The following is a 14,838-nucleotide window of genomic DNA, read 5'->3' as shown; positions in this document are numbered from 1 at the left end:
AACATTTACTGTAGAAAAGGTACAGAGGTTGCCATATAAATAGTTGGAATTCATATCATTTGTAGAGAGAAAAAATAATCTCTTTTAAGTCAGATATGATATACAGTGTTGTAGAAAGTCAGGTTTGAATCCAATCGCAGCAACAGTGCTTTGGCAAATAATGTGTTTTCATTATTGTTGACATAACAATATGCTGGCATCTCAAAGGGCTGCTTTTCTCTTATTTTATTTGTTGTTCTTTTCATGCATCCCATATTCTGCCACTCTCCTTCCCAGAATTCAAGCCGATATCTATTCAGAAGGGCTTCAGAAGAAAGCAGTCCATTTGTGAAACCATTTTGAACAATGTATTTGAACAGTGGAGGGAGAAAAGTACAGGTGGGTGAATCTATGTGCTTTGTTTTCTTTTGATGTTTAATTTTTCCTCCTATAAATTTAGATCATAGATTGCTGCACATTTATCATATGAATTGTATATGCAATTTCCCTAATGTTGTGTACACTTTTTGCAAGCAAATTAACTAATTGCATGTTATATTACTTTTATACTTTTATAGTTATGTATCTGTTTGTGAAAATGTTTTTCTAACAGACTTTCTTTTCAAATTGGTAAGCTACTTTTAAAAATTCATTTAAATTCTAAGTCCAAACAAATCTCACTGTATATCCTCCTTTAGAGCTCTCTGTATAAACTTTCTGTACATTCAAAATCACATTCTGTAAAAACTGATCTCACTTACAAAAGGGAGCAATTAATGTTTATTTATATGTGTTTACATATAATGAGTAATTGGCCTTCTTCCTGTTAACCTAATTTAGTTTTGTGTAATTACGTACACTTCAAAAATGCCAGAACAAGACCAAATATCAAGGAAAATGTTTTGACCAAATTATGCATTCTTTCCACTATCTTCACTTATTCTGACTGTAAATGTCAAGTCATTTTTTAGAGTATATTGTGTGCTTCTTGAATCACTTCAAATAATATTAATCTCATCCACTGTAAAAAACAAACAAGCAAACAGGCAGTCTGTGCAAAAGTCTACAAAATCTCAGTAAGGCTTTTTTCATGCTTTCTGAAAGGCAACAAACTAAACTTAATGCTTAAAAATTGCAGGTGTTTGATTGCAGTGTGTGAGTATAGAAAACTAGACATATCCAGAGAGAGGAAGCAAACCAGGTTTCAGTATAAATTTTTCCTGAATAATAATCTTGTGGTTAGTTGATTCTCAGAGCTCTTCAAATTCAGCTCACTCTTAAGCAGAATTATAGTAGAAGAATATCCACTTTTTATGACTTTCATATCAGCTTTCTAAACTGATATTTTAATCTTTGTGAGGAAAAAGTGCCTGGTACAGAAGAGGCCAGTAAAGTTCTTAGAAGAATCTGTGGTGATTAAAGAGAAATAGTTACTTATTTATGCAAATATCCTCATGTCCAGTGGAAAGATTGGTTTAAAGTTACTGCCATTGCCATTCATGTTGAGCCAGTCTGATGTAGTGGTCAAGGCATCATGCTAGAAGAAACCGAGTTCTAGTCCTACCTTTAGCATCAATTAGCCAGCTTGGTGATCTTGAGAACATGAAAACAGTCATGGCAGACCATTTCTGAAAAAAATTGCCAGAAAAACTGCAGAGAGATGTCCAGGTAGTCTCCAAGAAATTGGAGAAAAAAATAAGTTGGCATTCACTGTAATTAACACATTTTGCCCTTACATACTTCTCCTCTCAGTTCAGATCTGATGCTGTCTTACGTTGAAGATGAAAGATCATAACCTGATGAGAAATTACATGCTTTATCATATAATACATTTTCCACTTGCACAAAGATGGCATATGGTTCCACATCATTTTCCTATAAAACAAAAAAAAAACATTTTGAGAAGAAAAGGCATGACATCTTCTGAATAAAGTTTTAAAACATACTTTAAAAAGGAAGCATTAATAACCCTGTCTATTTTTTTCTTTCATTTTATATATACTATTTATATTACACTTATACCTGATGGGAACAATATGGCATAAATCACCTTTACAAGATTGGATTTTTGCATTACATAACTCACTGAGATACTAATCGTTGTAATTGGTTATTGAATCCATGTTTTATAACACAGGTGACATTTTGACTTCTCATTAAACATCCTCCAGCCCTACAAAACTACACCCCCACACCTTATGAACAAGCATAGTTACATAGTGTGGGTAATAGCATAAACATTTCAATTTTTTCTGTTTTTTTTTTTTTTTTTACCAAAAGAGGCTTCTTTCATTCCTTTTTAATCCTAGTATTCTCAGATCTAAAAGCAATTTTGTTTGGAATATTTCAAAGTATAGCTACCCTGAAATTAAGTTGTAGAAAACTTTGAAAATGCCACCTTACTGGAAGATACTAGAACAATGTTGGTGAACCTTTTTGGCACCGAGTGCCAAAACAGGAGAATGTGTGTGTGCACATGTGCCAGAAACCGGAAGAGCAGCTGCCCAGTGTACATGTGCGCGCCAAGTGTCTGATCTTCCGGTTTCCAGCACACGCATCAGCTATCTGATCTTTCGGTTTCTGGCATACATGCGTGCGTGAAGGCCAGCTGGCCAGTCCAGTAAGTTGACATTCCTCTACAACTTAACCGGCCAGCTGGCGCACATGTGTGCCAGAAACCGGAAGACCAGCTGGCCAGTGTGCACATACCCATTGAGAAGCTGCCTTTCCAGTTTCTGGTGCTCCCGCACATGTGAAAACCAGCTGGCCAGCGCACTGGAACTCAGAAAAGCAACAGGCAATGGCTCGCATGCCCAGAGAGATGGCTCTGCATGCCACTTCCGCCATGTGAGCCATAAATTCACCATCACGATACTAGAACATCTTTTAAACGTAAAAAGCCTTCCAATTGTTATTTTCTGTCACAGTGCTTTTTGTTACTAATGGCAGATTAACTACAGTGGATGGCAGGCCTGGAGGAATAGGGAAGATCCTTTCGGAATTAGAGACAAGAGTTAAGCTGTGACCCCTTTGCTTGTTATCTAAGATTGTAACTAGGTTCAATTAAAGTAAAAGTAGACCATAATCCTCATAGCCTGTGGGGATTTTATTTTGGAAGACAGCCCAGTCATCTAACTGAGTCCAGTATTGCTGTTAGAAACAAGTTTTACTTTTTTTCATTTTTTTTATATGGAGAAAAAGGAAAAAAATACAGCAACAGCACGTAGGCTTATATATCACTCAAAGATGCTTTACAGCTTTCTCTGAGCAGTTTACAATGTCATCATATTGCTCCCAACAATGTGGGTCATTTTACTGACCTCAGAAGAATAGAAGATTGGGTCAACTCAAGTCCCATCAGGACTTGGGCAGAGTTAGCCTGCAATACTGTATTCTAACCACTGCACCATCAGGGCTCAGTTATGTATGATTGATAACATAATTAAAACACTGGAGGATAGATTTACATATGTACTGTGCCCACCAGTTTTAACTTGCTGTGGTACTCCTTTTCTAATAGAATACAGTTTCTATTATTATGGCAGTGATTAGTAAGAAACTTTGCTGATTGCTATTGTGGGTATGCTTTAAGCATAAATTGTGGTAAAGGTGAGAATGTTGATTGAATAACTAAACTGAAAAAAGTTGAATCCAGCATTCAGAGTTGATCAGGAAGTAAACGTATTGAAGAAACTTCAGCACATAACATTAATTAAGTAAATTAAAGCAGCATCTTAACAGCTTTCATGTACTAATTTCAAGTTATTATTGTGCATTACATTTATAGCTTGTTCAAACTGTTTATTATTCTCTGCTTGTATGCTTATATATAAAAATTAAATTGGGGTCCATATTATATGTTATTTCAAATACTGTCCTGTTGGTTGAAGAGGTATTATTGGTATAACTATCTGATTTGCTTTTTGTTTGTTCTAAAGGGCATCGCTATTGATAATTGGTGAATATTAGTGATTATTAATTAGCAGGAAACAAATGATTATTAGTGAGCAGGAAACCAGTGATTATTGATGAGCAGGAAAACACTGGTTGCAAGAACTTCCAAATTGGATGGAGAGAAAAAGGAAAAAAGTCAGTAGGAATCAAGATTGATATTTCGCTGTCTACAATGAAAGAGTTAAAAGCTATTCTTTCAAATCAGATGGAGGTAAGTAAGAAAAAGTAAGAGAAATAAAAATGATGACATTATCCAACAAAAATTGAAGCATAGCAAAGAAAAAAAATGCAAAAACTGTTTACAGAAAACAAGGAAATGCAAATATTTAATTATAAGAAGATTTTGGAAGAGAAAGCTTACTTGACAATAAGAAAAGACAAAATATAAAAATTATTTGGATTTTGATGCAGATGAATTAATAGAGATTCAAAAAGTGTTTAGAATTAATTCCTTTGTAAATCAAACATTTTTAATAAATAAAATGGCTGTAATATAATTGAAATGGCAAACTATTCTGTTAAAAGTGAGTGAAAATATTGAAATTATTATGTGCTTAAGAAAATAATGTGCTTAAGAAACACAAAGACTTGGCATGCTTGACATCATATTTATAAAGCATAAATAAAAGTATATGGCTACATTCCATTTGGAAGTATTGATGATGGGACAAAAGTATTCATTTATTCAAAGAAAGATGTTAACTAATTCTTAGAATGTATCAGCAAGTGTCTAACTAATTATGATAAACAGCAGGGAGTCAAGCCTATATAACTAATCTATAAAATACTCAAACCGTAAATTAAGGATAAGATGGATAAAACTAAGATGTCAATAAATATTAATAGCTTGAACAATTCATTTAACAGGAAGCAGATTCTTTTAAAGCTTGCTGTTGATTATTCAGCCTTGATTGCTTGTTGCACTTATTTCCTTTATGAAACTTGGGTTGATAAAACATATCAGATTCCGCATTTAAACTTAAAAGTTGTTACAAGAATTAAATAAAGGATGTTTCATTAAAAAGGAAGGAGGAATGGGAGGGAATGTTAAGAAGAATGTCTAAAAAATAGATCATAAACATGCCATAATAATTAAGCATGATGTTTACTAACATAACTGTAAGCTTGTGTCTCCTTGTTGCTTTGGAAAGAACATCATCTTGCCAAATACTTGTTTTTGCATGGTGCCTACAATCCACTACAGGTAGTTCTTGACTTACAACACAATTGAACCCAAAATGTATGTTGCTAAATGGTAAATTTGTTGTGTGAGTTTTGACTTATTTTACTGTAGTTGTTCAATTAGTAACACCGTTGTTAAGTGAATATGGTTTCCTTTTTGATTTTGCTTGTCAGAAGGTTGCAAAAGATGATCACATGACCCCAGGGTGCTCCAGCCATCACAAATACAGTCAGTTGTCAAGCATACAAATATAAATCATGTGATCATGAGGATGTTGCAATAATCATAAGTGTGAAAATGGTCATTTTTTTCCAGTGCCGTTGTAACTTCGAACGGTCACTAAATGAACTGTTGTAAGTCGAGGACTAACTGTACATCTCTGACTCAGAAAAGGAGCTTGCATCTTAAGCTTTACAGCTTCCTTTCTTGTATCTCACCTTCAGTGGTCCATCAGATAAGGCCTTTGTACCTACAAGTATTCTATTGACTGAAACTGTAGTGCTTGCAACTCTCAGAGCTGGATGTGACTCAGCAGCTCTAGGCTTTGGTATTAGAATTGCCATATTGCCAGCCATAAGTAGGGAATGGTACTTTGTTTTCAAGCCAAGAATGATTTTTATCTGTTTTAACGGGATTGCTAGACACAGTATTCCGAAAAGATGGCTAGGTCAAGGCATAAACAAATTGTGATTGAAATTAATGTACAATAAATCTAAGTAAGTACTGAAATTAACTAATTAATTATTAAAGATATTTAATAGCCTTCTCTCTGCATCTTAATATGATGACAAGCACAGGTAAATCCTCCTAAAAGTTATTGTGAGCTTTACAATGCAAAAATCATTTTAAAAAAAATATTAAAGGCCAGTTTGAAACAGATCAATTATTGTTTCCTTGGTCTTACCTGGATGGTTTGTTCTGAAACTGTTTCTATATTTGTAGTTGCAGGGATTTTTCTTTTGCTGCTATGACAGGAGGAGGAAGGAAAATAGTCAGATCCCCTTCTCATTAAATGCTACCCGCAAATAAGTTTTGTTCAATTTTTAAGAAAGGCATTTCAAATTTATACCACTTACAACACAGTATCTTTTCAGTTTAACCATACTTTCCTCATAAGAAAAGATGCAAGGTTGCAGAGTTAAAATGAAGGTACAGTTTACCACTTCCTTCGTGTTCTGAGTCCTATCTCCTGCTCTAGAATTACCATCATTCTGCCATAACTCTTTCCCCTTTTGTTTTCCCCCTCATTCTACATTTCATTGCACAAGCAACACTGCAGCATTCAACGTGCAATGGTTTCACTCCTGCAGTAGTTGACCCAGCTGATGTTCATAGCATTCCCGCAGTGTCTGCAAAGCAGAGTGACATGATACAAGCTCTGCCCTTTTTGTGTGGGTTCTAAATTGCTTGTATTGCAATAGCAATAGCAATAGCAGTTAGACTTATGTACCGCTTCATAGGGCTTCCAGTCCTCTCTAAGCGGTTTACAAAGTCAGCATATTGCCCCCAATAACAATCCGGGTCCTCATTTTACCCACCTCGGAAGGATGGAAGGCTGAGTCAACCCTGAGCCGGTGAAATTTGAACAGCCAAACTGCAGTCAGCTGAAGTAGCCTGCAGTGCTGCATTTAACCACTGCGCCACCTCGGCTCTGCCTGCCATCTTGCCAATGCCTCTACTTCCACAAATGTTGTCGTGATCAACTCCGATAAATAACGAAGGGACCATGAGTTGATTTAAATTAAAACTTGGTATACATACCTTCCACAGAACCTCCAGAGATAGATGGAAAGTGAAAATCCAAGTATTCCCAAAAGACCAGTAAGACAGCTATAGAGAATTATCATGGTAGAACTTTCCTTTTTTTCATTAATATCTGAGAAAACTGTAAAGTGTGAGAGATAATCAGTAGGAGAGATTAAAGCCCTAATACATTAAATAAACAAAAAGTGGTCAGAAAAGAAATAGAATGATTAATTATCATTTAAATATGTTCCTAGACAAATTCATGTTTTCTAATTTAAAAGGTTATTTAAGACTTTGTGTAGAAGACTTAGTATTCATTGCGAAATCTTTATTGCTTTAAGCTACAAGAAGTCATGGCAATAACTACAAATAGGAATGCAAATATCCAACCTTTCCACAAAAGTAACTGGAATTTTCAATCTCTGCAATTTAAGCAGAAAGGCAATCACTATCTAGCCACCCTAATTGTTTGGAGGAAATATTAACGAGTACTTTATTTCTAGTATTAAGAGCATTCATTACTAGTTCCAACTTACTTTCTGAAATTTTTCATAACTAGTACCTATATCAATAGTCTAATAATAAGCACACCCTTTCCTCAATTCCCATGGCTTAAGCAAATAACTAGAGAAAATTGAAATCTGTGCGACACATAACCCATGTGCCCCACCCCCACACATGCACATGTGAACCCCCCACTCCCACCATGCATGTGCACATGACCCCCTCCCAACATCCCATTTTGGGCCTAGGCCTCCCTGCAGCCTCTTGGGAGCAAAAACGCATGCACGCAAGCATCCCCCCCGATGCATGCGCCCCACCCCCTGTGCATGCTCAGCAGAGACCCAAAAATCAGCTGGCCAGTGGGAGGCACGTGTGCATGCGCGGTGGAGCTGAGCTGGGGCGAGCCCACAGAAAGGGCTCTGTGTGCCACAGGTGGCACATGTCCCATAGGTTCACCATCACGGGCCTAGCAGTAGACCATGTGTGATGATAGGAAAGACCCTAAAAACCTTTGTCCATCAGAGTAAATAGCTCTGAGCTAAATAGACAGCCTGATATATTACTTATTTGTTTATATAAAAAGTCAGCAAAGAACAGAGACCTCCAGATTACTGTAAACCAAATATGACTTGGCGAGTGAAACTTATGATTAAATGCTTAAATTTTACCTGATAGAGTTAAGATAAGTGACTTTCCCCCAGTAGGATGGGAGATGATGCATGTAAGCTTATCCTCATTAACATTTTTCATATTATATGTACTGATGACGGTCTTTGTGTCATTTGGCAATATTTCAGTCACATTTTGAGAGTCTCCTGGTGGATTCCAGGATATCCCCGCTGCTGGCTTTCCTGCAGCTGCCTTGCACACAGCAGTGCCATTGGCATGAGTCAAGGACACTTGTGGAGACACTAAAATGAAATGGAACATATAAGAAATAATTAATTACTATTACCAAGCTAGCACCCATTTAGTGTGAGAGGCATCTTATTATCAGATTTCCAACCACATTTACTCATCAGTAAGCACATGATAGAATAAAACAGGAAAATACCCATGGATTTTTCAAGGAATGCACCAAATAATGTTGAGAAGTAGGAGTCACTACAAAAAAGCATGTATTTGAGCAACCAGAATTGCAGAGTTGGAAGGGAACTTGTAGGTCATCTAATCTAACCCTCTGCTCAAGCAGGAGACTATACCATTTCTGACAAGTGTGACTGTCCGGTCTCTTCTTGAAAGCCTCCAGTGATGAAGCACCCACAACTTCTGAAGGCATTAAATTGGTTGATTGTTCTGTCAGAAAATTTATCCTTATTTCTAGGTTGAATCTCTCCTGGATCAATTTCCATCCATTGTTCCTTGTCAGGCCTTTGGGTGCTTTGGAAAATAGGTTGTCCCCAGAGGTGGGTTGCTCCCGGTTCGGCCCGGATCAGGCAAACCAGTAGTAGTGGCAGCAGGAGTCTCCGCCCACCTGTCTGGACACTTCTGCGCATGCGTGCCCAAACAGGTAGTAAAAAATTTAGCAATCCACCACTGGTTGTCCGCCTCCTCTGTAATAGTCCCTCAAATATTGGAACATTGCTAACATGCCACCCCTGGTCCTTCTCTTCACTAGATTAGCCATGCCCAGTTCTTGCAATCCTTCTTCATATGTTTTAGCCTCCAGGCCCCTAATCATTTTTGTTGCTGTTCTCTACACTCTTTTCTAGAGTCTCAACATCTTTTCTTATAATGTAGGACCAAAACTGGATGCAGAATTCTAGATGTGGCCTTACAATCAATAATATATACCCTCATATTGCTGCCACATACTTAGTTTTGCATGAGTTTTTTTTCCTTAGCTTGGTTTTCTGTCTGTGAATATATAGAAAAAATTGGTGTTCCCTCCCTCCCTCCTTTCCATCCCCTCCCTTATCAAGTTTTCCATTCTTGTAACATCACAAATTCATCATCAGTCAACCCTGTGTTAATCCCCTCAGTTAATTGTAGTGCTAATAACAAAATTGCTCTATTGCTCATAAAAACCATCACAGATTGTTGAAGGAAAATAGCTTGAGGAAACATGGGTTGGACGTTTTGCCAAATGTTCCATGTGTGAGCATTGCATGCATAATTAATTTATCTATCTATCTATCTATCTATCTATCTATCTATCTATCTATCTATCTATCTATCTATCTATCTATCTATCTATCTATATATATATATATATATATATATATGTTGGCATTTGAAAAATATGGAAGATGGAACTTCAAATTCTTTATGTTTTCAAAAATGAGCAATTCCTACATTTTGCAAGTTTTAAATGAAGATAATAATTGGCTGATACTTCGTAACAATCTGCAGTTCCTCCCCACTTCTGAAAGCAGAAGGATGGTGAGAGTTTTCTAGAAAATGCCAGGAAATGGGATAGCTGACTGCAAACATTAGCAATAAATGTAAAGAAGGACAGTTGAAACACCTGAGGGAAGTCTACCAAGTGCCATCTTACATTAATAATGCTGAAGGCACTACGGTGCCTTAAGCACATTAATGAAAACAGGATATTACAAGCACAAGCAAATGTATCAATCATTAAAATATATTTTATGTTTGCATTTTAATATTATAAACTGTTTTGAGATATCCTGCAAAATGACATAAATGTATGAAAAATAAATATAATAGTTCTGACTATAAAAATCCAAGACAATGATTTTAAATATCATATATTGTTTCTTACCTGATAAAGATACTTCATATTCATGGTTTAACATTCCTTTCGCAGTAGCAATGAAACATCTATATATTCCTTCACGGGACATTTGAAATGATTTTATCTGAACAGCAGAATTTTCTTCTGGTATAGATACCCAATCTATAAAGTCCATATTGCAGTTTCTGGCTATGGTATTGTTCTCTCTCTTAAATGACAAATGACAATGCTGTCCGTTGTTAAAGTTCACCTTCCATACTGTCAGATTATATCTTTCTGGAGGACAGTGCAATTCAATGGCTGTTCCAAGCTTTGCATATTTACTGAATTTATCTAGAAAGATGTAGAAAGAAATGTTATCAAGAATTATTATAGGTAAACACCGTTGTCCATGAAGATGCTCCTCCCCACAGGAGGAAACCCACATTTTAGAAAATAAATGGTGACAAGGCAAATTGATGGACCTATGGTAAAATAATATCTTTTAATTTAGGAGATCCTACCGTCAAATCTAAGGAAGAGTTAGAATCAGAAGGTCATGCTTGTCATTGGTTTACATACTTACAATGGAAAGAAAGATTTAAACTAGATAAAAAGAATCGTGGGTTTAACTTTGTTAAAAATGAACTGGATACTTTACTGAGTGATAGTGATGAACATATTATTGCAAAAGTCTATAAAGTGTTATTGGAAATCTGGGAAATGAATAAGTAAAGCATTGTATGATTCAGAGGGCAAGGAATTTTGGATATAATGTAATGCTTGAACAGTGGGAGAATATGTGAAATAAAGGTTTAAAGTTTACATTAAGCTATAATTTAAAAATAATTTTTAATCAGATGATGTACCGTTGGTATTTAACTCCAGATAAATTGTCAAGAATTGTCAAATGAATGCTGGAAATGTATATGTAAAGAAAGGACTTTTTATTATCTATGGTGGACATACGATAAGGCAAAGAAATATTGGAGAAGGATTCATATCTTAATACAGAAAATTATTAAAGTGAATATAGAAAAAAACAGAAACTTTTCTTTAATTCTTAATGGAACAAAACTTGGGGGGAAATTGATGTTATATATGCTAACATATATGCTGCAGCAAGACTACGCACAGAAATGGAAGGTCACTGCGAACCCTGCAATGGATGAATGGCTGCAAAAACTGATGGACTTAGCTAAATTGACTGCTTTGATTAAAGAAAAAAACATAAATAACTTTACCACTTCTGTGCTTGAGGTGGAAAAAGATGAAATTTTGATCTTGGGTTTTACCAGTGAGATAGATTTGTTGTTACAGAAATGGCTAGTTTCTAGAATTATTATAACAAAGTAAAAAGTTGAGCATAGATCTTAATGCCTTATTCAACTGCACCAAAGGAGTCGGAAGTCAATGCCTTTTTTTCCTTTTTCTCTTTCTTTCCCCCACTATTCACTTCCCTTTTTCCTTCCCTAACTTCCCTAATATTTCCCAAATATTCTCTTTGAATGTTATAAACTTATATATACACATACATACATACAATTATTATAGGTAAACAGGCAAGGTAAGAGAGATGTTGCAGAGTACCTTGGCCTGGTACCCAAAAAGATAATTTTAAAAGATGATTTTGCTACTAGCATAGCAAGATTTACTCACAAAAAAGTACCAATAGGCCAATATTTATTTCCTTGTTTGTTAAATTGATTTATATGGCCACCCATTTAACAAATGAAATTCTCAGTGCCTAGCAACACATTAAAAACAATGGTTAACAAATGGCCTAATCCTAGAGTAACCTCTGAGAACCCAATGTGTTATACCCTATCAGTATAAACTAAATTATGCAAAAAATAGAAAATATTAAAAGTACTAAAAAGAAAAAAGAAAAGAAACAGAAGCCAAACTAAATTGAATTTACCTCAAACCATTCACTATACTTCTCTCTACTTTTCTACGCCTGCAAATCACGCTTGCTTCTATCACATTGATACACTGATTTATTCACTGCCATTTTGTACATTAGCCTCCTCACTCCTCTTTTTCTGAGGATCTCACTCACTCTATCCAACCATGGTTCAGCCCTTTTTCTCAATCCATTCATTCTTCCCTCATTTGTTTGCTTTCAAGTTCAATTATCATTCAATCCCTTTATATGGCCAAACCACTTGAATGTACTTCTTTTGCATTGATCACTCACTTTTGAATTGTTTAGCACACATTTATTAATGATATTACATCTTCTAGTTTTACCACATAACTAATTTTTCATCATTTACGCATATATAACTTCCAAGTTTCATTTCACATTTCCCATCAAAAGACAACTGCCTTTGATACATTGATTTTGAGATTCATGCTTGTGGCATTATACAATGTGTCTAACATTTCCTAAATATCATTCAGATTTTCAGTAGCAAACATATCATCTTCATATAAGAGAACACACACATTTGTTTTCATGATGTCAGGACAGCTGTGGCTAGAAAGTGTTGTTTATCAATGATGCAACCTCTTTCCAAAAATAAGACTGTTGCCTTCCACAATAGCTTTCCAAAAATCACCAAAGGCTAAAGTTATACAGAGCGTCTATGGGACATAACCCTTCATCATCACCCCTTTTTAATTACATGTTTTCATTTTTATTGTAACTATTAATTTAGGGCTTTTTTAGTTCTTTGTATTATAAAGGATAGGCCATAATTTCTTATTTTTTACTCACAGCTGTTTTATTATTTGGTTTTGACTCTGAATGATGTTTTTATTGTGTATTATTTTGTTGTAATGTAAACTATTGGATGTTGGAATGATTTGGTGGCCTATGTATTCAATAAATACTCTCCTAGCATTTTCACAAACATTCTTTATACATTTATCAATAAATAAATTAAAAACCAAGTTGAACTAGAAGACCTCCAAGGTCGTTTCTAATTCTGTTATTCCTACTTTTTTCCATAGCATGGGTTGACTCAATAACTATTTTAACAAAGGAAAAGATGATTTAACATATAACATCATGCTTGGCCCACAGAATTAATAAATTTTGCATTACTTCCTACAAAGAGAATAGCACCCTTGAAGAACATCTTTGATCTAAATAAAATGTTTGTACAATATCATACCCTTTTGAACAATTTCTCCTGATAGGGATAGCCCTATAAAACTTACAATATGAAAGCATAAATTTATATTCTTTACTATAATGTCAAAGTTATACTATAAAACTGAATAAATTATTGATTTATCAAGTAGCATTCAGAAACATTTGAATTGAATTTGAATTTATTGCACTTATATGCCGCCCTTTTCCCGGAGGGGACTCAGGGCGGCTCACAATCCAAGTCAGGGAAGGGGATACAGATAAGGGATAAAAAGACAAACAAAACAATACACAATTTAAAAGAACACAACAACCATACCATTCGAGGGGGGGGGCAAAAGCTCTTTAGCCCCAGGCCTGTCGGAACAGCCAGGTTTTAAGGGCTTTGCGGAAGGCCTGGAGGGTGGTGAGGGTTCGAATCTCCACGGGGAGCTCGTTCCAGAGGGTCGGAGCAGCCACAGAGAAGGCTCTCCTCTGGGTAGTCGCCAGCCAGCATTGGCCGGCGGATGGAATTCGGAGGAGGCCTAATTAAACATATTAAACAAGGCATCTTATTTCCTAAGGTCAAATTTGAAAGTGGCTTCCAGAATCATTCAACTGGATTCTGTAGTTTTTACATTAAATTAGGCATGTATACATAGTGATGCAAAGTTAATATGGCATGATGTTTAGATTACTAAGGTGATACTTTTTAATTACTCACTATAAAGTTTATAGCATTAGTTAATAGATGGCCATTTTCCAACTATTAGCCTAATCTGGATGGCTGCGAACATAAAATGTCTGAAGGAAGACCAATATGTGCAACTCAGGAAGAATTATGGAATAAAAACTTAAACAAACCATAATATAAAAATAATAAAGAAGTAAAATAAAGAAGTAATTTCATATATCACTATAACTTAGAACGATTATCCATTTTTCTCATTCTATCGTTATTCTTCCGGTTATAATATAAATTTACATTCATATAATAATGCCACTTACTTTCAACAAAATAAAGCAAGGGCCTTTGCTTTAGGAAGGTAGGTGTTGACAACTACTTACAAAAAATATTCTATCTTTAAAAATTGTTTAAATATATGTCAGATTTTTTGCAAAATATCCTACTCCTTTCCAAAACAGAGAAGCAAATGTCAGGGAAAGACAACATCTTTACTTACTTTAACATATTGAACTTACCAGATACTGCCATGGCCATCATAATAGTGAGAAGGGCCCCAGCACCCCAAATCTTCATAATAAAATCACTGCATTTTGCTTCCATGGTTCACACAATTGTTTCTCTATTTGACCCATTCTATTGTACAACTATTTGTTGTACTCATGAGCATCTTTTGGTGAACATTTTTTAATTTCCAGATGGCATCTTTCTCCTGCTTTTAACATCCTTTCATTTCTGCAGCAACTGATTAACAATTTTGCGTCTGTCAGCTGCCTTTGTACTGTGCAAGACTTCCTGTGTCAAAATGTGATCACTGAGGAAACAGATCAAGCATTTTTCTCATTTGTTCCCTAAAGAAAGCTGCTGTCTTGTAAAGATAAGTTTTTCCAATGAAATTTTTTAAAAAAGCAGCTAGCTGAACCCAGGCACTGTCTCAAAACAGTCTCTACTTCAAACTTCTCTATTTGATCTCCACAATTTTTTTCTGACATTCTTTTCATGTAAATTGAAAAGCTGTTGCATAACAA

General features: G+C 35.4%; 1 protein-coding gene across 2 annotated transcripts; it reads right to left on the bottom strand.

The window, feature by feature from the left end:
• Nucleotides 1-238: 238 nt before the first annotated feature.
• CD200R1 (CD200 receptor 1) lies at nucleotides 239-14,543 on the bottom strand. Of its 2 annotated transcripts, none has more exons than XM_087722090.1 (6): nucleotides 14,329-14,543; nucleotides 10,095-10,400; nucleotides 8,035-8,277; nucleotides 6,878-7,001; nucleotides 6,021-6,081; nucleotides 239-1,854 (listed from the first exon to the last, which is right to left on the bottom strand). In XM_087722090.1, the coding sequence occupies exons 1-6, from the start codon at nucleotides 14,411-14,413 to the stop codon at nucleotides 1,750-1,752; spliced, it is 924 nt and encodes a 307-aa protein (XP_087578216.1). In that variant the 5' UTR covers nucleotides 14,414-14,543; the 3' UTR covers nucleotides 239-1,749. The 2 variants fall into 2 exon arrangements, with proteins under 2 accessions (XP_087578216.1, XP_087578217.1); XM_087722091.1 differs by having other exon boundaries at nucleotides 6,021-6,078.
• Nucleotides 14,544-14,838: the final 295 nt, after the last annotated feature.

Source organism: Thamnophis sirtalis, unplaced genomic scaffold, assembly GCF_051295495.1.
Source record: "Thamnophis sirtalis isolate CommonGarterSnake01/CBP01778 unplaced genomic scaffold, rThaSir2_p1.2 scaffold_8, whole genome shotgun sequence".
In the NCBI taxonomy this organism is placed as follows: domain Eukaryota; kingdom Metazoa; phylum Chordata; class Lepidosauria; order Squamata; family Natricidae; genus Thamnophis; species Thamnophis sirtalis.
The sequence above is the reverse complement of the archived record's forward strand: the minus strand, read 5'-3'. Positions and strand labels throughout refer to the sequence as shown.

Coding starts and splice junctions, on each gene's coding strand:
- CD200R1 (XM_087722090.1), bottom strand. CDS start 14,413: ATGGAAGCAAAATGCAGTGATTTTATTATGAAGATTTGGGGTGCTGGG. Junction 10,401..14,328: donor GATGGCCATGGCAGTATCTG/GTAAGTTCAATA, acceptor ACATCTTTCTAG/ATAAATTCAGTAAATATGCA. Junction 1,855..6,020: donor TTTCAGAACAAACCATCCAG/GTAAGACCAAGG, acceptor TTTGTTTTATAG/GAAAATGATGTGGAACCATA.